This window comes from Pagrus pagrus (assembly GCF_965226575.1).
Source record: "Pagrus pagrus genome assembly, chromosome: 15".
NCBI classification, from domain to species: Eukaryota; Metazoa; Chordata; class Actinopteri; order Spariformes; family Sparidae; genus Pagrus; species Pagrus pagrus.
Genome location: NC_140199.1, coordinates 17,984,657 through 18,006,955, shown reverse-complemented (window position 1 = coordinate 18,006,955; position 22,299 = coordinate 17,984,657). Strand labels below are relative to the sequence as shown.

At 42.5% G+C, this 22,299-nt stretch overlaps 1 protein-coding gene across 11 annotated transcripts in view; it reads right to left on the bottom strand.

Moving 5' to 3' along the window:
• The window catches only part of lyst (lysosomal trafficking regulator), a 67,501-nt gene that overhangs the window by 4,067 nt on the left and 41,135 nt on the right, over positions 1 to 22,299 (bottom strand). For 9 of the 11 annotated variants that reach the window (XM_084375722.1, XM_084375732.1, XM_084375726.1 and 6 more), the window contains 32 exons: positions 21,592 to 21,782; positions 20,665 to 20,910; positions 19,132 to 19,305; positions 18,158 to 18,307; positions 16,421 to 16,558; positions 16,145 to 16,343; positions 15,932 to 16,060; positions 14,820 to 15,441; positions 13,366 to 13,546; positions 12,731 to 12,900; positions 12,352 to 12,582; positions 11,998 to 12,164; positions 10,397 to 10,549; positions 9,549 to 9,740; positions 9,218 to 9,429; positions 8,924 to 9,133; positions 8,393 to 8,569; positions 8,157 to 8,233; positions 7,847 to 8,035; positions 6,180 to 6,325; positions 5,982 to 6,078; positions 5,729 to 5,790; positions 5,489 to 5,544; positions 5,227 to 5,379; positions 3,352 to 3,596; positions 2,956 to 3,022; positions 2,710 to 2,866; positions 1,579 to 1,719; positions 1,273 to 1,490; positions 952 to 1,182; positions 637 to 826; positions 408 to 544 (listed from right to left, as the gene is read on the bottom strand). In XM_084375722.1, coding sequence (XP_084231848.1) covers positions 408 to 544; positions 637 to 826; positions 952 to 1,182; positions 1,273 to 1,490; positions 1,579 to 1,719; positions 2,710 to 2,866; positions 2,956 to 3,022; positions 3,352 to 3,596; positions 5,227 to 5,379; positions 5,489 to 5,544; positions 5,729 to 5,790; positions 5,982 to 6,078; positions 6,180 to 6,325; positions 7,847 to 8,035; positions 8,157 to 8,233; positions 8,393 to 8,569; positions 8,924 to 9,133; positions 9,218 to 9,429; positions 9,549 to 9,740; positions 10,397 to 10,549; positions 11,998 to 12,164; positions 12,352 to 12,582; positions 12,731 to 12,900; positions 13,366 to 13,546; positions 14,820 to 15,441; positions 15,932 to 16,060; positions 16,145 to 16,343; positions 16,421 to 16,558; positions 18,158 to 18,307; positions 19,132 to 19,305; positions 20,665 to 20,910; positions 21,592 to 21,782 — 5,708 coding nt within the window. The remainder of the gene's footprint in view (positions 1 to 407; positions 545 to 636; positions 827 to 951; positions 1,183 to 1,272; positions 1,491 to 1,578; positions 1,720 to 2,709; positions 2,867 to 2,955; positions 3,023 to 3,351; positions 3,597 to 5,226; positions 5,380 to 5,488; positions 5,545 to 5,728; positions 5,791 to 5,981; positions 6,079 to 6,179; positions 6,326 to 7,846; positions 8,036 to 8,156; positions 8,234 to 8,392; positions 8,570 to 8,923; positions 9,134 to 9,217; positions 9,430 to 9,548; positions 9,741 to 10,396; positions 10,550 to 11,997; positions 12,165 to 12,351; positions 12,583 to 12,730; positions 12,901 to 13,365; positions 13,547 to 14,819; positions 15,442 to 15,931; positions 16,061 to 16,144; positions 16,344 to 16,420; positions 16,559 to 18,157; positions 18,308 to 19,131; positions 19,306 to 20,664; positions 20,911 to 21,591; positions 21,783 to 22,299) is intronic. The other 2 variants (XM_084375728.1, XM_084375727.1) reach the window with 2 other exon arrangements.

The window sequence follows — 22,299 nt, the reverse complement described above, 5'->3', positions numbered from 1 at the left end:
TTTATTTTTACATATTGCCCCTTTAATCTGAAGACGTTATTTAAACCCTTGACAAGCAGACAAGCTCCTGGACCCACTTCATATGGGGTGCAACCCTTTTAGACAAAGTGACGGGTTCAGCTTAATAAAGGGTGTAAATAATTTTCAAATCTATTTGGGATCAAGGTGCTTTTGAGACTTGAATTACGCTGGATGAGCTGTCACACTGTTTTTTTTTTTTTACATTTTAAAACAAGTCCCAATCTGCTTCACTTGTTTAGGAGAGTGCTGCTGAGAACGCTGTTTTGCTGTGAAGCTCCAGAAATGTTTAGTGGACAACTTCACCCGACTTTCCATCGACATGAGGGTCAGTAGATAATGACAGACATTTCACATTTGGTTGAATTTTTCCTTTTACTCGTTTTTACCTGGTGCAGCTGCGAACACTGAATAAAGTTGATAGGCGGTTCACTCTGTTTGCTCTTCAGCCTCAATATGTTGTCCGCGTAGCCCCAGCTCAAGATGGCCGACCACTGGATGTCCGTGCTGTGCATGCTGCGGACACCTACGGAGCAGAGAGCATAAAGTTAATGGAGTCAGCAGGACATTGTAGAAAACATACTGTACACCCAGGCTGACTTTAGAGTGACTTCCTACCCTGCTCTTTGCTGTAAATCATCATGAGGCAGAACTTGCGGGACAGCCCGCAGATGGCTCGCGTTGGCAGAGCCAGCAGGGATCCGAACCTCTCCCCGTGCGGCTGGCTGAAACACACCACTGGGTCCGGAGCGGAGGGCGAGCCCACGTACTCGCCCCACTTCAGACCTTTGATCCACGGGAGTGGGCTCTGTGGGGGGAGGAAGAGGAAATTGCCAGGTGAGCAGCAGATCATTTCATGGACGATGTGTTAAGTCATGTCTTCCTCAGGGCACAGCAGGCTGCTACAGTCGATACCAAAGCAGAGGAGATTACCGGGCAGACTATTTCCTTGGCCTGTTCTCGGGTTTCTCTAAAGGCCAGCTGAACCAGGAGACCCATGGCTGCTGGCAGCTCCCCCTCCATCATGAGTTTGGGGCCGGCCCTGCTGATATGAGAGCCGTTGAAGAGCTGCCTGGGTGTCTGTCCATATGTCTTGATCATTGTCTCCAGGGCCCGTCGCTGCACCGGGTCTTCTACAGCCGAGACGTCCATGCCAAAATATGTCTATTAAAAATGAAATGAAAACTTAAGAAAACATACGTAAGAAATAACTAATACTTTCTCGCCAACGTGATGAAATAGGTGGCTGCTTACGGCGGGATGGAAGACGTTGATGGCATGGACGGCAGCTTTGCCTTTCTGCTTGAGCCCAAACACCAGGTCGATCCACTGGCACAGCGTCTGGGAGACCTGGTCCGACTCCAGCGCCTGTCGGTGGATCAGGATGAACAGACGTGGGTCGTTGCGGGCCCAGGGTGGCAAATTAACGTGATTCACCCTCTCTCCATTTTGACGAACACCAAAATCAAAACCTGTGAAAAAAAAAAAAAATTAAGATTTTAATTTATGGAAGCTATGAAAAATGTATGCTGGTATAAGTGTAGAGATTATAATAATTACCCTCTCTGTTGACCAGGAATTCTGGGAGGTAGAAGAACTCTGGGATGAGCTCTTTGACATCAGTCATAGACTCATAGGAGGACAGGCGCCATGTGGTGTTCATGGAGTGAAACGTCCGGTCCGGGATATCAAAGCTCTGGTCTGATGAAGGCCAAAGACAATCTAATTACAGATTCAACTCACTGATTGAAAAGATCCCCTTTCATGACCTTAGACACCACGCTCGCTGAATACATTCACGATCACATAAAAAGATGCCTCGGAGGATCAGAGGAGAGAGACGGACTGAATGAAAAAAGAATTAACAAGAAAGAAAGAAACGGAAAAGAGGAGGGGAAGGGCGAGGAGTTGATCAGAGAAAAGTGGAGAGATGAAGTAACCTTTCATGGCTAATACATGTGATGCAACACGGCAACGTGCTGCTCAGTGAGATCTGACATCAGGACGTTCCAGCATTTGAGTAATAAAAGCCTCCGCATCAACTAAGATGGAGCAGCCAATGAAATGCAGACAGGTGGCACTCTGTGCTGCTAAAAGCTTTTTGGAGATGTATGATAATTAGCTACTGTTAAAGAGCCCTGGACTGTCAGTCAGGCAACATTTACTGTGCTGCACTATTGGTCGTGTAAAACACAATGCTCTTTCTGATTCTCTTGGTTTAAGGGGGAGACACTTTCAAGATTTTGGCCATTTTTTATGTAAATGGAGAGAAAGTATTTCGTAACATCTGACGTGTTGATTTTTCTAATGAGAATTGAAAGTATTTAAATAAAAAGCTGCTGCAGTGTTCTTAATTTGCTATTTTAATTATTTAAGTCACCAGAATAAGGAAACAAATTGAGCTCTTTTGAGGTCTCAAGGTCGGAAAGAACGCTGAAGTGGTTCAGTAACACTTACACACACCAAACTTTTTATTCCCATCTATATTCTGAAGGTTTTTTTTGTGTGCTTATATATAATTCATAACCATTTTATCCTTAAAGCATGGTAATAATTTTTTTTAAATTTATTTATGGAGTGATAAAAACCAAATCCAAAATTCCCTCTTTAAAATCCTTGTATAATAATAATAATAAAAAAAAAACTGCCTTAATGTGAGTAACTTTGAGTCAGAGTTTACGTGTGACTCACCCTGGTACGCCAGGAACATCTTGGTGAAAGGAGGCATTCGGACCAGGAAGTGCAGCACGGTGCCGCTGTTGGAGTAGTGTGAGCCGTAGTGGTAAGGCTGGACGGGAGGCATGGGGTCGTCCTCACGGATCCCCTTCTTGTACTCCTCCTCGAGGTACTGCACAACACACACACAAACACTTTGTTGATGTGTTTCTTATGGAAACACTCAGCACACTCGCAAAACACAGTTACAACAGGCCTTACCCTGTAATTATCCACGTAGCGATCCTCTTTCTCTTTTGACTGCACTGCGATGGGTTTGCTTAAATTCCTGCATGACAACAGAAAGTAAGCAGAGCGGTAATGAAGCGTGTTCAACAGTGACGCATGGAAGCAATTCTCCTATTTTAAATGATTCCTGGGTCATGAGTCTTCACCTCAGCCTTTTTGTCGTCAATAAATAAATAAATATTACAATATGTCAATTAACTGCATCTGTCTTGATTTAAAACTATACGTGTGGTGGCTCTGGCATAAATCAGAAGTTATTTTAAAAACTTCACACATTTGATCATGTAATTTTCTAATAACATTTTCGTTTCACATTTATTCGGTGATATAACTAAACCTCAAGTGCCAGTTCTGCCACCCAGCACTGACCTGTAGATGTTGGGATCCTGCAGGTCGATCGTCTCGCTGGTGTAATCTCGCAGGATGAAGGGGAACACCGGGTACTGCATGAGGTCGTTGAAGGAGCGGCCCGCGTGCTTGTTGAGATGCGTGAGGTACTCGAAGTTAGAGATCTGTCCCGAGCCCCACAGCTGAGTGAGCGCCGTGATGTTGCCATGCTCCAGCAGGTTGGGCAGGTCAGAGGTCAGGATGTTGTGGTAGACGTCGTCACGGAACTAAAGCACGAACACAGAAAACAGTGAGATGTTTTACAACTCTGGTGTCGGGACTCAAGTGGAACATGGAAAAACTGCTAAATGACAAATGTTATAATTACTCCTGTTCTACTCTAAAGGTTTATGGATAAAATATAAAAAAAGAGGGTCGTATTCACTCCTTCCTACTCTTCTTTGGACATGAATTATCTGTTTGTGTTGTTTATTGTGAGTTTGCTGTTTGTTCACTGATAAATTCATTGGTTGTTTTTCTTACTCATACATTTCATTTATCCATTTTTTCTACATGTTTGAAATAAAAAAGTCTTATCTAAATGTAATCTGAATGACACAGTTTGATGAATTAACTGTTGTGCTGTCTGAACCACTGAAAGAAATGAGCCTGGCGCCTTCAGGGAGCTGCTGATCCACATAAAACGACTCAATTAGTTCTGAGGTTTAGTTTCATTCATCTAAAAGCTAAAGCTTGTCCGCCAAATCAATTCTCAGCTCCTGGGAGAATACTTGCCATTCAGAGAGATGATGAAGATAAAATTGAACATACTGAATGCTGCTATTTAATATTCAACCATTAATAACCTCAGTAAACAACTGAGGCTGTGGTGGCATTAAGGTGTAGCTGACCAAACTCCCCAAATGTCCCTGTCCAACCAGGACCTGTAAAAAATGTCTCAAAACAAACTGTAACAGAGTCTACAGCCATGCTAGCAGCTCTGTGAAATGCTAATATCTGCATGCTAACATGCTGAGGTATAATGTTCACCACGTTCACCACCATTTTGATGTATGTTGTTAGCGCAAAGTAGAAAGTACAGCTGTTAGTACAAGTACAAGTTTTGTGTCCACAGACAATGTGAGGACAACAGATTATCTGTTTGGCCTCCTCTGATGTTTCTGTATTAGAAATACCTCCTGTAAAACTGATTAAAAGTTCGTTGTCCAATCATATTGTTTCATTCTTCCAGTATTTCACTGAAAGTAAAAAGGTTTTTTTCCTGCGTTCCTGAGTGGTGATGGTTCTGTATCTTATTATCATGATTGATCATCGTCATTGATTCCTGGCACGAAATACTACAGGGCTCAGCTGGTATCAGTGATAGAATACAGAAAAGGTTTTTCAATTATTAACTCTCACCACAAACATTTTCTTGTTGTTTTTTTTTAAAGCTGCAGGATTTTGTCTGTTCATGCATCTTGTTCTTTGAGCATTCGGGACTTTAATCTCGTCAATTCCTTCACAGTCCGCCCTGTGCGACTACATTTTTTTATTCAAATCAAACAGGGTCTGAATATTTATCTTGTGATCTGCTGGGTAGTCTAGTGTTGGATGAGAAGCCAAAACAGTTTTTTGCAATAATGGAATAAACAGCTACAGTTAACACACTGGAACATTGTGCTTCATGATTATAGCTCAATATTTTGATAAATGTCTTCATAAATGTGCGACAAAATCGAATATCACAATATTTTTGGTTTCCATATTGCGACAATATTGTAGGGATGACTATTTGTACTTTCACAAAACACTAAAAATAAGAATTTTTCATATAATTCAGATAAGTTGCCCAGTTTTCAGCCACAACATGGCTCCCCTTTCTTTTATTCCATGTGACTTGTGTCTTCTCCTCACCTTGGTGTTGTCAAAGGCTAACAGCAGGGTCCGGCCGTTGGTGAGATATATCTCCACAGCGTTGTCTCTTAGCTGCCACCAGCGCTTGTGCACCTCCTTGATCTCCTCGTACGTCCAGGAGAAAGACGGTGCCTCGGTCTCCCCGTGAAGGCTCTGTCCAAACACATCAACACATTCCCTGTTGAGTATCCAGGGCAACTCATGTAACACACAGCGTCATGCCTCTGGCGGAGAATAATCCTCAACAGTCCTCCGGCTTTACCTGGTTGTCATGAGCGTCAGCGGCGTTGTCCTCCACGAAGTACATCCCAGACTTTCCTGTGAGACAGCACAAGGCGAGTGAGACTTGGTGTACTAAGAGCAAGACAAACACAAGCTTCCCCTACTGAATAACAAACACTTATTCTCTAGTGCCTCAGAGGGAGCACATTACTCTATGTTCCTTGTGACCGGCTGACTGTATTATTCATGGAGCAGCTGTGAGAGATGGACAGTGTCGTACCCAGAAGTAGCTCCCCTGCTGTCTCTCTGGAGGGGGCGACGCTGATGCACCGCCTGGTGAACCTAGGGACGAGACGACATTTCTCATACAAGAAACACAACGTCTGAATAAAGCAAACACTCCTCTCAAATGTAGCACAAGTTGATGAGACATTTATGTGCCTCCTTCAGATCCTCCTGGCTGCCTGAGAGCGATATGATGTTTACTAAAGGCTTACAGACAGGTGGAGTGACGGAGACGTAGAAAATTGTACCTGATGGGCTCGCTGGTGGCTTTGTCTTTGACAGTGGAGGAGAAGGAGGAGTGGGTCTTATCCTCAAACAGGAAGGACAGTGCTGCCTTTGCTGTATCTAAACAAGACATGGAGGTCAGATTAAGGACACCAAAGGACACAAACACACTTGTACTAGACAGGAATTTGGCATTTTGCTGTAATAACGAGCTTTTTCACCTTCAGACTTGCGTCTGTCCTTCAGCAGGTATTTGTTAGGAATGGTGAGGTAGCATCTCTGGAGTCGCCGTCTCTCCCGGTTTGGTCCTTCGGTGGGGTCCAGTTGCCATGACGTTGGGTAGGATGTCTGGTCATACCAAACCGCGCTGAAACAGACCGTTACAGAGCCGTCAAACACTTTGTCTACTCACATCAAAACAGAAATAGCCTCATTAGAGGGCTGTAGCAAGCGAAAAGGACACTGAGGTCATGTGCTCAGTGTTGTTTGGCTCAGATTAGGGCTGCAGCGATATACCAATTTCAAGGTGGTATGAATTGAATATTGTACTGTGAGCATTTACTTATCTACGGTACTGAATGCTACCATACAAGTGTCATAAAAAACATTTGGATTTCAAGCTTATATCAAGTTTCATGACAGTCAGGATGAAGTGTTTTGTAAAATGATTAAAGCATTTCTTCAACCAAAAACAAAACTCTATTTTCATTACTTTAAGGGTCACTGTAACTGATAATAATAATAATAATAATAGTGCAATATCGTGGAACAGGGATATTTTCTGAGATGGTTATTGATACGGAACTTAGGTTGTTCATATGCTACATATATAAATCAATTGAACTGAAGTAAAATGTGGCATCACAAAAGACATACACACTAATATATCCACATACTTTCTGTGCATTATAGATGTACAAAAAGTGATATCAAATGCAAAAATAAATGTTTTGCATTTAATTGAATAATATTATAAAAAAAGACTACAGGAAAACTCAAGCTAAGCACAGTGGTGTGCTCCGCCTGAACATTTCAAATGAAGTTTGATCGAAATTTATTAGAAAGGTTTTCCAACCTCCATTAAAACCTCCTATGACCCGATTATAACTAAACCCACTCTCTCACCCTGCCCTCCAATCTGTCCTGTTGGCCTCCCAGCAACCTGAGTTCTTTTAAGCTCTATTATTATCAGTGTCTTGTAATAGGGTGAATGGTGTCTCTGTCGCAGCCGCTCCGCCCCCCCCATCACTTGTTTCTGCATTATGTACCTTCAGTGAGAGGGCAGGATCACAGGGTTACATCCATTAACACGTTTCAACATACAAGTTCTCAACACATAACATCCTTATAACGTTATGAGTTTTGTTTGTAGTCAACACCTACATTACATCTGACAAATTGTTACAGACCTGGGGTTTGTATTTACGAGTGGTGTTGCACCAAATCACACAAAAAGCCAATTTCTACATAACGTTGCTTTAAATAGTCTGTCAACCACAGGAGTCAAAACTGAAACACCTCAAGAACTATTATGTGGATTGTACATAATGCATGTTAGCATTATGATGTTAGCATTTAGCTCTGAGCTGTGCATTAGTACAGATTAACAGAGCTGTTAGCATGACTGTCGACTCTGAGCCTAAAGTCCCGCCTCACTGGATACAGATCCAAAAGTTTATAGATCAAAAAGCTTTTTTATAAACTGTATTTACTTCTAAGGTATCATGTTGCTCTGCATGTCTGTAATGAATCTAAATGTGTTTATTCAAACTGCAACCTAATTTTAAGAAAATGACCAGAAAAATAATCACCATTGGAATGACAGAATTATTGCACTCTTTTTCCAACATTGCATAAGCCCTTGTGGGATTTAAATTTCAATGCCCACCGATCATGTGTGAGTTGTTGCACCAGCTCTTGCCAGTGGCGGCTGGCGCTGAGGTCAGTTTTGTAGAGTCCCCTGATGTGCTGGATGACTTTCTTTCTCTCCATGCCTTGACGCAGAGACACATTCTGAGTGATATCAGCTGCAATCTTGGAAATGTCCTTGGACTTTCCATCCAGCCTCTGGATGAGACTGCAGAGCAATAAGGAAGAACGGAGTTAATAAATGATTGTAACAAAGATACGATTCTTAAGCAATATTTCTTTGGACTGAACATCAATCTCACGGAGATTGGAGAAAAGCCTCTACTCACTTCCTCTGAGTGTTGGCCATTTTCTTTTCCCATGCCACTTTGCTTGTTTTCTCTTCTGCTTCATACTTGACTTTTTCCTGTATGAATAAGAAGTGAACATGTTTATTCTTCATTCTCTGGTTGAAAACTAAACCTGACAGGCTGCATGTAACATTTACTGACGACCAGAAAACACAAGTTGATATTTCATACTGCTTTGCTTCCCTTTAACATCTCAGTGTCTTTGCAGGACTTACCTCTTTTATGGCCTTGAGCAAGTCTTGTTTGTGTGGAGCATTGGGTGGGATGCAGCGATGGCCACAAAGCTTGAGCGAGGTCATGAATACACCCACGGCGTTCTGCTCGTCTTTGGTCAGGCTGTCCTTGTGATCGTGCAGCATCTCGTACAGGTACAGTGACAGCTTTGGTCCATGCTGAGTGAAAGAGAGAAAAAGAGGAGCACAAATTAAAATTTAATTAGTGTCTAAAGCAAATTGGTTTCAGTGATGGACAGGAAACGAGCCCTATCCTGCCTGTTGACAGTTAGTAAATTCTGAGAGGAGGATGCAGAGTGAAAGAAGAGTCCCATGGCAATGCAAGAGTGCTGGAGAAGAGCAGAAAAACATGTATCAGAGTTATTTTAGATACATGACCTGACAGCTGCAGGAAAACTTGTCTGTAGGAGTGAAAATAACAAACAGAGCTCAAAAACAAACACAAAAAAGGAGTTTCTGCTTTCGGTAGGTAAAGCCAAGCTGACGTTAATGATGACTTGCCCTCATTCTCACCTCTAGAGCCGGGCTGAGGCTCTCCTTCAGGATATCCAAATGTCTGGCATCAAACACAAACTCCAGCGCCTCCTTCCTGTCACACAGGGGAAGCGCAGGGCTGAGTGTGTGCACGAGCAGGCGGCCAATTTGCACCCGGAAAGTGTCCCGACACGACCATAAGATTCTTCGCCACTGCTGATGTGGGGCTCCCCCTCGACCCGTGCTTCCCTGTAAGAACCAAACAATCAACACACAGTCGCATTTTACAGCTTTCTAAAGCATGAACCAGTTGCTGAGTGAGAGTCTTCATACCAGGCTGATTTTGATCCCGTCCATCATGAGTTTGAGGATGTCTTTCTGAAAGCTTTTCTTGCTGGCAGGTGGCAGGGTGAAAGGAGTAGGAGAGTGTGGGACAGAGGCGGAGCCACTCTCATCCGGTGGTTGATCACCTGGATCTGGTGTGAAAAGCTGTTGGTCCGGAGAGTCGGGAATATTCAGCAGGTCAAATAAGTCCTGACTCACATCTGAAACAGGAGAGAAACAGAACTGGGATTAGACAGCAAGTTAGCTTTACGCTCTCATAAAATGAAGGAAAAAATAGAGAAGATCAGAGTGGATAAGTGGGAGAAGAACCATTTTGTACCGTGGTAAATGAGTCTGTTGACAGCAAGAACCATGAGTTTCTGCAGCCGTTGGACGAACTCAGTCTCACTGGCACGAATGGGGTTTTCCTGGCTCATCCTTCTTTGCATCATCTGGTTGAGCTCATCGCTGGCTACGGAGCGCATCCGCATCAGGAGAGAATCGGTCTGGGCCAGAGAGAACCGGCGTCGGCCTACAAGCACAATGTTGGTTCATGCTCAGTCGTGCACATAATTATACGCCATTTTTCTAGAAGAAGCACTGAAGCTTTTTTTCTTCAAGTTCAGAGTGAGGTTATGCAAATCTCTCATAAATCATTGAACACAGAGAAGATTATAGAGATTTGCTGATCAAAATGCCATCTGTGCTAAAATGCTTAACTCTGATTGAGTTAAGCATCCAAACATGCACACACAAAAGGCACCAGTAGCGCACGAGGGTACCGGGCAAATTAGCCCCCAAGGTGAGCGACAGGGGGAAATGGTGAGTTCACAGCAAACGTGGGAGACATGCCCCGTGACAGGGAGGATGTCCTCCGCTGTGGACCTCAGTCCGAGCTACCTGCGTCACAGTGGAGCATGTAGGATGGAGCCCCAGAGGGGGAGGGGAGGGGGGTGTCCTGGGACAGGAAGCTGAAGGGAGGGGACAGGGGGATCTGGCCATAGGAGCAGTAGTGCTGCCTGGGGATGCGAGGGATAATGGAGTCTTTCATGGCAATGGAACCTTCAGATGAGGAGACGGTCAATGAACAGAACAGACAGGTGAGATGTGAGAAATACCTGAAAACAAATGGTGCTCAGTTCTACCTCGACACTCTCAACTACTACCTAACCAGTTTGAAATACTCACCCGCGATGCTCTTCCGCTTCTGATAAATGGCGTGATGTGGAGAGCTCGGAGCATTAACAGAGCTGCTCAACTTCTGAGGTTCCTGATTGGCCGTTGTCTTTATGAACTCAATCGCTGACTGGAGGACGCGGAACTGCAAAGCCACTGCCATCTCTAGGGAGATACAAATAAACTTTTTCATGTCAGAAGTTGAAACCTGATGACTACATGAGTGACTGACGACGAACATCATGCAAAAACCCCACGTACAAACCGAACTGTCGCAGGTGCATTGTAGCTATACCATACCTGAGAATTTTCTCGTGTACAAATGTGATTCATGAAGGATCCAGGCATGTCATACTAGTGATGAACAGACATTCTGCCTCTCTCCATGGAGGTATGAACACACTAAATATTATCCTTTGATCTGTATTAATTTTGAGGTTTAACAGGTCAAAAAAGTGTCTCTATCTGACAATTTGTAACAATTTACATGTATTAATCACTCTTTTATTGGCCATATGTGAGCGGATTGTAACGTAACGTTTAAAATGAGACCTTCCCCGTCTCTCTCAGTTGCCTGTCAAAGCCTGTGGATGATTTGTTTTTGTTTAATGCTGCTGGACTGTGGATTTGTTAGTGAAGGACTCTGGTTGGATTTTCCGTAACAGTCCAAAGGATGTGACTTTACGTACATTCTCGAGTGCATTGTCTCAGTGCCTCTATCCACTCCACTAACAGAGAGCAAACGTTAATTTAGAAATGGAGTCTTCTAACATAAACTAACAACCAGAAGTTCCACAGAGCCCCTTTGATTAAAATAAAGATGAAACGTTATTCGGCTTTTAACTTCATATCAGGCCATTCCTCTTTACTTAAGTCTCTGTGCGGCTCTGTGATGACACAGCGCTGGCAGCTGCAGTAATATTAATACAACTTCTTACACAAATAAGTGTGTTGCATTTTCATCTGAAGATTTTAAATTCTTCCTTTTTGTCTTGGGTAACACTTTTAATGATGACACTTGCCGAAAAACAGAGCCAAAAAGGCAGCTTTATATCGCAATTAGGGGTAGTGGGTTATGCTAATGATCTCACAAATGTGCGCTTCCTCATGAACAAGTTGCACTCGTTTAAAGAACTGAGTCATTTGCAAGTAAGATTTTTAAAAATTAAGAGAAGTTCAGGACATAAAAAAAGTCTTGCATGAGACTCAATGAGGGCAGTAGTAACAGTCAATGACAAATGACCACAAATAAATGGTGCCATGCACTGAGCCATGATGCCTTTGTAATGTTTCCTGATCACAGAATGATTATATCAGATTTAAAAAGGGCTAATAAATAAGTGCTAATGAGGAAGAGAAGGAAGAGATAATATCAGAAAGCAAATGTCGGGAAAAATGAGAGAAAACCATTTGGCGACATGATGGAGATGTGCGATATTTCTCTATTTTTTCCAAATGAGTTTCCACTCTGGAACTATAGATAATGAAGCGACAGCCCAGTGACTTCCTGCAGCAGAGCTTGACAGCCTGATATCATCTACGACTGCAGAGAATAGTTGATGAACACTGATGTATTTTGCAAGTGTATTGAGTTTCAGTAATGCAGTCCTCACCCTGTGTGCGGCGCATCTTGCTGGTCTGCATGAAACCCAGCAAGGTAATGAGGTCTTCGATGATGCGGAAGTACTGGGACCCTGAAGAGCTGCAGGAGTGGATCGTCACAGCCACTAACAGCTGCTGGATGTCACACACCAGAAGCTTGTAGTCGTTCAGGGGAATACTGCAGAGGGAGAAAAAGAGGAAGAACAAAACAAAATGAAGCAGAGGAAGTCTGCCGCTCGCATATGCCAGATCAATGAGCAGTGAGAGGATTAATGATTTAAGTCATGGCTCAAAGGTTCAAGACAAAAGCCCATGAACACATGGAGGTGTTTGAATGAATCATCCTCTTATTCTGGCAGTCATACCCATTCTCCATGCCATTGAGGGTGGAGAGGGTGTTAAAGAGCACGTAGAGCAGCCCGTGGTCTAGCAGGATGTCTGCCAGCTTGGGGCAGGCGTTGAGAAGCTGAAGCAGCATACACAGGATGTTGTGCACCAAGGAGTTCTCATACAGGGAGTTCTCAATAAGGCCCAACACTGGGATGATGCAGCGCTTTCTGAAGGGTGAGATATTTTCCATTTCCTCCAGGTCCAGACTGGAAAATGACAGAAATGAAAAATTGTGGTGAAAGGAGCACGGAAACGTGTTATCAAAGACATTTATTCAGACAGCAGAAAAGTCTATGCATAATATTAAAAGATAAAGCAGTAGGTGATGATTAAGTGTACTGTCCCTGGACTCACTCTTCTTCCAGGCCCACCGGCCGTCCAAACAGCATCTCCAGGAAGCATTCGAGGAGCCCCTGGCTGCCCTGGTGGATGTACAGCTGGTTGGCTAGCAGTGAGAAGCCGTGATTCTTCAAGAATTTCTCCTTCTGCTCCTTGAGGGCTCTGGTGAAATAGGCATCCAGCAGCTGGGAGAGAGGGCATTAATAAAATGAGGTAGGGTACAGCCTTAAAGCTAGGCATCCATTGTGATACTTTACTAACACGCTGGCACCAATTTCAGAGTACGATATTTTTTCCTTACAATCCTGAGGCTCAGGGGATCAAAGTTAGACTTTTTTGCCTGCCTACTTGCTTTTATGCAGAGTGTTAGTTAAGGAGATTGACACCACTCTCATGTCTGGTTAGTTTAGCTTAGCATAAACACTGGAAACAGGGGGAAGCAATTAGCCCGGCTCTGTCCGAAGGTAACAAAATCTGTCTACCAGCGCCTTTTTAAAACATAAAAAATGTGTAAATGTGACTTTCGGAAATTGTAATCATAAAATGCATTCTACCTGCATAATAAGTGCAGTAAATGTGACTCCTGTTGCTAAATCACATCAACCTGCTTTACAGAATACAAGACTCATCAGAGAGGATGCGGAACCAACCTTCATGACTCCCTGCTGGATGAGAGGTGATGAGTGGTTGACCAGGACGATGAGGGCCTCTGGTTGGATGAGTTTGTCCATCACCTCCTCGAGCATGAGGTCAGGCAACAGCAGCAAGATGCCCCGCAGGAGATCATAGAGTCCACAGCAGATCAGCACCAGGCAGTCCTCGGTGCTGGACCTGACAGACACAGCTTAGACTTTAGAGCTGAATGGCTGTGCATGAACAATCAGACAATTTTTCTTTTTTTTAAATAATATTTATGTCTTGAAGTGTCGTTCGTCACTTTGTATAGAGAGCCTGACTGTTCAAATAAGATATTTTTATCACCAGCCCAGCCAGAATTGAGAAACTGCTTGGCAGCAGACAAATTTCTGTATTCACTAAAAAAAATGTTACTTGCGAAAAAGCTGGATTCACTTATATGTTAAAAACAATCTGGCACGTCAGGTAAAAAAAAAAAAAAAGCTAATAAAAAATAACACCACCCACATCAAGTGCTGAAGAAATTTCTTTTGATAACTGGGGGTGAATATTTTGCACCCCGGTTGTATAAAACATAAAAAGAATAGACGCTGTTCATCCACGATCACACAACAACCTACTGTACTCATCAGTGAGGAGATATTGTCGAAATGTTCTATTTTTATTAACATCTCTGGAGCTGTTAAAGCTGTAAAATCAGAATATGAAACAAACAGCTGCCATGAATTTGGATCTAAGACATTCTTTTGTCTTTTGAGTTTTTTGCACAGCTTGAAAATCATCTACAAATCAAAGCAGATGTCTGCGTGTCAGACAGACCGCATTGTGACTAATAAAACGACAAAGGTGACTTTGTTGAGAAAACAGAATTACAATGACAAAAATCTTTTTCTTTTAAACTTCCTATCAGCTTCAGTCAACAGCTGGCAGGTAGAAGAAAGTGAGACTTTCACTGCAGCACAAATCATTTTCAAAGTTGGGAAGGATTATAACTATAACCAAATGCTGTACTTTGATTATGCAAATCCCTTCACGGGTGATGTATTTATCTTTTTCCGAGTTATGCACCAGAACTAAACCCACATCGACATGCAATTAGATAAAGTATTAAAAATAGACAGACGTGTGACTCTTCATTCCAAGTCTCAACCAGGTTTCGAGTTATTTTTTCTTGGTCGAGTCGAGTCTGGTCGAGTAGAGTCATCGGTTAAGTCAAGTCCTACCGTCAAGATACTCGAGTCTTACCTGCAGTATCCGCTCTTTATAAAGAGAAAAAAAAGGCGTTTGTTCCTGTACTTTGTTCCAGTCATAATATCTCAAGTCAAGTCCAGTCACGGGAGGTTAACGTCAAAACAGTGACTTGATTCGACTCAAATCAAAGTCACCATGACTCGAGTGCACATCTCTGTTATAAGTCATTTATAGATAGGATTTATTGAGTATCCAGTAAGCTAATGTGGCAGCGTACCTGTCATTGGACTCGGTCTTGCTGTGCGCCCTCTCATAGCTAGGAGAGTAGGTGTAGCTCTCCCAGTCTTCAGGCATGGAGCCTCGGTCAGCTGCACTGGGCCAGCGGCTGATTGCCAACGAGCCGTTTGGAGCTGGGAAGGCCAGGCCCAGGCTGGCCAGGTTGCTGTGGCTCCTCTGGAACGACTGGATGCCTTTCAGGCTGTCCGGGCGGCGTGGTGCCTCGTCACTGGCCCAGTCAAACCTGTCTTCGGACTCCACCCCTACGCTGCCTTCTGCTAGGCTGTCCACCTCTGCCGCCTCGTCCCGGTCCTCCTCCACGCTGATGGAAGGGGTGCGCAGGGCTCCTCCCTCACCTATGTCCTTGGAGTCGCAGATTGTCTTCGCTGATTCACAGCTGCTCAGGAGCTGCTCGTCACCTCCGCCCTTCTTCAGCGTCTCTGTGCTGCCGAGAGCCTGCTGAGTGGCAAGGGAGCCGCGGTCACCTTCACCTGCCTCAATCGAGCCGGCGTGTCCGAGTCGAGGTGTCAGTAGAGGGGAGGAGTACGGAGATGGTGCCAGACTAGGGGGGCGTAACGACTGATCATCACCTCCGTGTTCAGGAGAAGGAGCGTGGAGATGGCCTGGAAGACAGAACAAAATGATTCAACGCTTATAAATTATAACACTTTAGAACTGAAGGTCACTGCAGGCGCACTGCAGTATTGATAGACCTGTGGCTGTGATGAATAACATGATGTGGCAGTGCAGAATTGTGGCTGGTCGCTGACAGAATTGTACATTTAATCGTGTTGAGACAGGAAAAAAATATCTTGTGTAAGCATGGTCAGTGCAGGAAATGTCATTTTAGCACAATGTATTTTTGCAAGTGTTCCAGCCAAATCTATATAAATTATGCAGCCCTTTCCGGAAGTTATTAAGCACTTCCGATTTAAAAAGAATAAAACTCAATAAGCAAGGTTATGGTGACAAAAGAGGCTTAAATTGCAGAACTGAGTAGAACAATAAAAGCTTGAATAAAAGATGGCGTAGTCGGAAAGATATTTAAGATGTTTAATAAAGACAGACTGTTAAGAGCAGCGGTCAGAATAAATCTTTTCTAAGTGGCTGCACCTTCATGTGGAGCATCAGTGAAGACAGTCGGAGAGAGCGACAGCACAGAGCTGCTGGCAGACTTTCCTCCACTGCTCGAGTGTCTCAGGTACATAATGGACTGCACCTTCTCCTGGTACAGCTTCCCATCTGACAAATAAGAGACATCAAAAGAACTTGAATTAAAGGCTCTCTCATACTGAGGCGCTGCTTTCAACTGCGCTGCTTCCTCACCGATGTGTAGAGAGAAGTAGAAGCTGGATGGAGTGTGGCAGACGTAAGTGTTGGTGGGTGGGTGAACAGCCAGCAGGAAGTTGTAGATCAGCTTCAGCAGGTCCATGTCCGGAGGTGAGCCGAGCACCTCCTGGATGATTTTGACGAATGACAGACAGACTTCCTGCGGGATGGCAGTCAGATGCTCGTCCCGATGCTCCTTAAAACAAACACGATGCAGGTCAGTTAGTCTCTGAAGAGAAAAGTGGCGTCATAACAGCGGCTTTATGACAGTACCTGTAACACCTGGCAGGTGAGCAGGAAGCGGTGCACTATTTCCGCTTTGAGGAACTGACGGATGTTGAAGACTTGATGAGGGTGGTGCACCCTGATGAGGATCTCTAAAGCAGTGAGCAGTGTTTCCCAAACTCCACACTGAGAGAAAAAAAACACACAAACAGCGAATAAATGGAGAGTCAGACACATTAACTGGTTCTGCTTCTGGTAATGGTGGAGCTGGGAGCACATTACTTCTCAACAAAGTAAAAAATGGCTGAATAGAATGCAAAACATACAGGACTCATTATTTCAGCCTCTTCAATTTTATCAGTGTTTATTTTTTAACGCACTAAAAGCTGTTGGAATCTAAATTAGCAGTGCAAACACTTTAATTAACGTATTTACTGTTTACCTAGTCAGCCTGCACAATTAATAACCTGTTGTTTCCTCCAAACACATAAAATCAAGGTGAAAATTAATTGAAACCTATTACTGTACTATTCTGGGGATATTTTGGAGAAACACGGATGAGATGTAATTGATGAGCCTGTGACCACTGAGCGCTCCTCCTGAGGTGCATTAATTTATTACCAGCTCATCATTAGCTGATGATGTTTTGAATGTTCTTCCCCTCATCAATAAATTAACAGACCTTGGAAAGAAACTAGAAATGTGCAGATTCAGTGGAGTCATTCAACATTAATGATATTTCACTTTTCCTAATTTTCTGTATATTCAAGTCTGATGACACAACAGCAAATCATCTTTCTTCAGCTGCTGGCTATTTTTCTGTGTATTTGGAGGGTGATTCATTTGCCAAAAATAAATAATTCTAAAGATATCGCAATAATATCGTTATCGTGAGTGTCAACATCTGATATCATGACAGCCCTAATCTAGAGTATCAGTTTATCTGCACTGTAGATTTACTTACCATATTTAACTTAAATAAAAAAAACAATGAAAATGCCTCGTAACTACAGAGGTTGAGAGCAGCCTTGCTCCGTATTAATTTTTAAAATGGAGTTATCTCGAGATCAAAAGTTCATTATTTTGCTGTCTTGAGAAAATGAGATATCCAACCTGTTATCACAAGGTCATTTCCTCTTGTTACTTATGAATTATAATGTTTATCATGGTGTCATGACAACTGTAGCAACTGATCATAGCTCAAAATGTCAGATAAGAGTATCCATTATTGAAAACCGCATCAGACAGTATTTCAATCTTACTTATTTATATTATATCACTCAAACACCCACCAAGTTTCTTTTCCAGTTTCCCGATGCCAACTTCAGTCCTTATTGTTGTAGCCCACCGGACAGTAACACATCTGCTCTAAGTTGATCTCTGTATGTGAGCTTATCCTTTACAGTAATAAGCCATAATGTAAATACCATCATATAAAATCACTAGAGAAAATATTCTCACAACAAATGAAAAAAGTTGATAAAAAGTTCATATTGTTTGCTTTAAAACTCCAATGATGTCATGCTCCACTCTCATGAAGTAGTTTTCTCGTGATAAATGATCTCGTTATCTAAAGAAATTGTCTGTTCACTACATTAACCCATCATCATGAGCAAACAAGCTCGAGATAACAAATAATTAACTTGTGATCTCGAGATATCAGCATGGAAGTGTTTCCGTTTTTAACAACTTAATCAGTGTCTTAATTTGAATGTATGATGATCACCTACTTCTTAATGTCTGTCTTGTCACTAATGAAACATGGTTGATCCTGTGACGTTTTACCTCAGCCTTGGCCCAGATCTTCCAGTCCAACAGGATGTCTGAGAGAAGCCTGATATCCTGAACCACAGCGACGGACTCAGGGTCCAAACGGAACTGCCCATCATCCCCCAGTATGAGGATGGGTCCACTGCAACACCCGTCCAGTAACGTCTAGAAAGACAGAATATTTAAGGCCACCACATCAGAAATACAGCCACTTCTACAGTGTTTCTATAATAGAGTGCTGGTCACTCTCATAAGACACATGCCTCAACATATTGATAATCGCTATCTGTCTCCAGAAAAAAACCTTACACTGCAGAGCCCCAGACATCAATAAATTCTCCGTGAAATTTTTTGGAGTGCTTATCACTCCGTCAAAACCAATGCCATCTACTCCCTGAGCAGCCCCGTCTGTATTGATCAGACTCTATCATTTGTGACCAGCTTCACTGCAGTGGTTATAAATCTTGCAGTCCTTTGGGTCTCTGGACTGTGGTAGCATAGAAACCTTATGGTCTTTTGCACAGTTAGTGACATTATTTATCTGCCTGACACGTTATTTCAGTTAAAGTGAATAAAAGGTTAAACTTTGTACTTTTTTATTTATGCTACAAAAGAAAAACTTTAACACAGCATGCTCCTTTTCATACAGGACTGATTCTGAGTGTTTAATATCACCAATCAGTGCAGTTCTGTGCTATACAATACAGTACGTGGAAGCCCAGCGTGGCAGAGACAATGAGACGTGCTGTGTGACGCTGCAGGAGCTCAGTGTTTCATCAAATCAAACAGAATCCATGTCAGTGCTCAGTCATCACAAGGCTCAATTACAGACACAGCCAGAGGGTCAAGTAACAGCGGGGTCACCAACACTCAGAGACATACCGGTGTGTCGGGTTAGATCAGGTTCATGGTAAAGAATAAATGTTTCACTGCACAGATCCACAGAGGCTGTATGTAGAAGACAGCAAAGAGTTCAAGGTGCAACTCACTTTCAGCATATGATATCCCACGATGCATTTGGACTTGATGAGGACCTGGTGGATCATAGAGTAACCATGGTAACAGTCCATTTCATGGATGCGGTGTTGGTTAAACTTGGACAAAGACAGCAGCACCCGCAGGGCCAGAGCCTGGGTCTTCTCACAGTCACTTAGCTCCACCGTCTGGATACGGCAGCAGACCCGGAGGTGACAGACAGAAAAGAAAGATGGAGAGCAAAAAAACCATTAAAAAAATGTATGAATGTGAGCAATGCAGGCCAGAGGATGCAGTTACTGTTCCTGCTTCAGTTATTGTGTTCTCACAAAAGCAGACATGTGGCCAATATTCAACTTTGTCTTTAAAAAGGGACATAAAACTATCGTCTCTACTGGCAAGTTGCTGTGCAGCGACACAGATATGAATTTCCTCAGCCTGCACAGGTAGGTGGCTTGTAGAGCTGCAACTAAGGTTTACTTTAGAACCTAATCAGTAGATTATACTCTCGTTCAATTAGTTTGTTGGTCTATAAAATGTCAGAAAATTGTACCAGAAAAAAGAAGTCAATTAGTGTTTCCCAACATGTCTTCTTTTATCCACAAAGAAATACAGATTACTGTCATAGAGGAGGAAAGAAAAGCTGGAGTCAGAGAGTTTTGACTTTTTCAAACCAGTCAAAATAATAGGGGATTCATTTAATAGTTAACAACTAATTGATTAATCATAGCAGCTCTAGTGGCTTGTAACTGACAGTTTAAACATGAGGTACTTCATCATCTTTAAATATGCATTACTCATAAGAATAACACAGCTTTGTTATTGTCTTTCAGTTAAGTAATGAAGCAACTTTATATATTTTGTTTGTGTATTTGTATGGCATATATTCTCAAATGGGTCTCTAAACTGTAGTGTACTGTGCAACTAATTATTATTTATAAAATTCATTAATCTGCCAGTTATTATCTCCATTAATTAAGTGTTTGGTCAGCATCCACAATATCCTAGGGCTCAAGGTGAAGTCATCACATGTCGTCTATTTTTCCGATCAATAGTCCAAAAACAGAGATATCAAATTTACTTTCATTTTAAAATAAGAAAAAGATGCAAATGTAAATTCTCTGATCTGAGAAGCTGGAATTATAACATTTGGCATTTTTTACTTGAAAAATACATTAACCGATTATCAAAATAGTTGCCAGTCTATTTTCTACTGATCAACTCAACCAGTTCAGCCCTGGTGTACAACCTCCTTTTCTTTATAATGCGTTTATGGTTTTGAAATTGAAAACCTTCATCCTTTGTTTCATCTGAAAAAGTTGCTAAGGAGCAAAAGAGGAACAGCTGACAAGCAGAAGCTGCTGTAATCGATATGTGAAGTTATGAGACTCATTTTTCAACATTGCTGTCAGGTGAATTTGACCTGAATTTTTTTTATTTTTCTGTTTTATTAAAACAAACGGCCTCCTTTCCCTCCGACACATCCATCTATATCCACAGGACAGAGAACCAGGATATCCTCTGACTCAGTTAGAGCACCGTCGTACCTGTGCAAAGAGGAAGACGAAATTTCCTGTTCCTCCGATCTTGTGCAGGACGCTCTGCAGGCCTTGTGTTTCGGTGGGGAGCAGAGCTCTGAGAGAGTTCATCTCCAGGGAAACACTCTGCACTTCCTTGGAGCTGAACGGCCGCTGGGTAACCACCGTCTTGGCCTGACCCTTCAGTCTGATTACAGGCTCGTAGATGGTGTAAACTCTGGGACTGCTGGGAGCATACACTATGGCCAAGCTCTCCTGTACAGAAACACACACAATTATCATCCTCAGTCAAAACGTTCATCTTTTAACTTTACATTATTTACACTTTGAGGTATTTACTGTTTCAGATCTTTCTGCTGAAATTCATTTAGACCCAAGCAAAGGAGCCAAGCTAGCTTGAGACTTTGATTTCAAGCATGGATTCAGACCAGAGTTAGACTCAGCTAAAATAAAACAGAAGTTAAAAATATGCAGAGACGAAATCATTCATTCTACTTGTCTAACTCCCTTCTTTTCTTTTTCTAATCAGCAGAGCTATTATCAACAAATCCATTAGTATTTAATGGGAGAAAAACTATTTTCAGTCTCACTGAAATAGCTGCAGCTTAACAGTAATAGCTTTTTCCATTGGGGAAAAATTACTTCCTACCGTGCAGTATCATTAATGACAGCTAATTGGAACAGCACATTACTCATACACCGTGAAATGAAACAATAAAGGAGACATAGGAGGGATTTGTTATGCTTACAGAGCACTTGACTCACAAAGGACAAGTACAAGGTTTAACAGCAACGTCAATCCGCATTTTGACACAAGTGACATGCAGAAACTGGCAACAAGATAAAACAACACCGACAATAAAACATTTCATTGTCTAATTCATATCGTATAAGTGCTTATTTTGTGCTATAAGCTTTATGTTAACAAAGACTTACGACCAAAGCTGTTGTGTCCACATCCTTGCTCTTCATCAGAAGCTCTCGTACTTGCTCACACTTCAGGGCATCCTCAGTGACAAACTTGGAGAATGTCCCACTGGGCTTGCCATATTTGCAGGGCATGATGGAGGTGAGATCAGGCCCGCTGGTGTACAGGTAGAGGGCCTCCTCAGATCCTATTCTAGATCCTGAAATAGAGAGTCAATATGTTCGTTAACATTTCATTCAATTTTTTTGTTGTTGTTTTCTTCCGTTTTCCTCTCATAGTCCGATTTATGTTTAGCTGTGGTCTCGGTCTACTACTTCTTTTTGAGTGAAACATCATTTTTGCACTGGCACAAAGTCAAAATAAAATGATTGAAAGAAAAAGGAGGCAAGCAGAGTTACTACTGCTGCCCTAATGAGAAAAAACCCCCCACAAATATTCTGTTATTTGGTAGCTGAAGAAACAGGATTGTGAGAAATCAAACTTGGACGCTCAATCAACTCCACATGTAAATGATTTAGATTTTTCCATCAATAACCCAGATGGCAATAACACGTAATGTGATGCAAAGCGAGACCCTTGAGGAGTCATGGCAGAGCCTTGATGTTTTATTTCTTGTTTTCATCAAACTTTGTTGAATCTCGCAGTCCTTCTTTTCCAAGAAGACGCTGCTACCTACGATGAATTCCAATGGCAGAGGAGAAGCTAAAGCTTGTCTT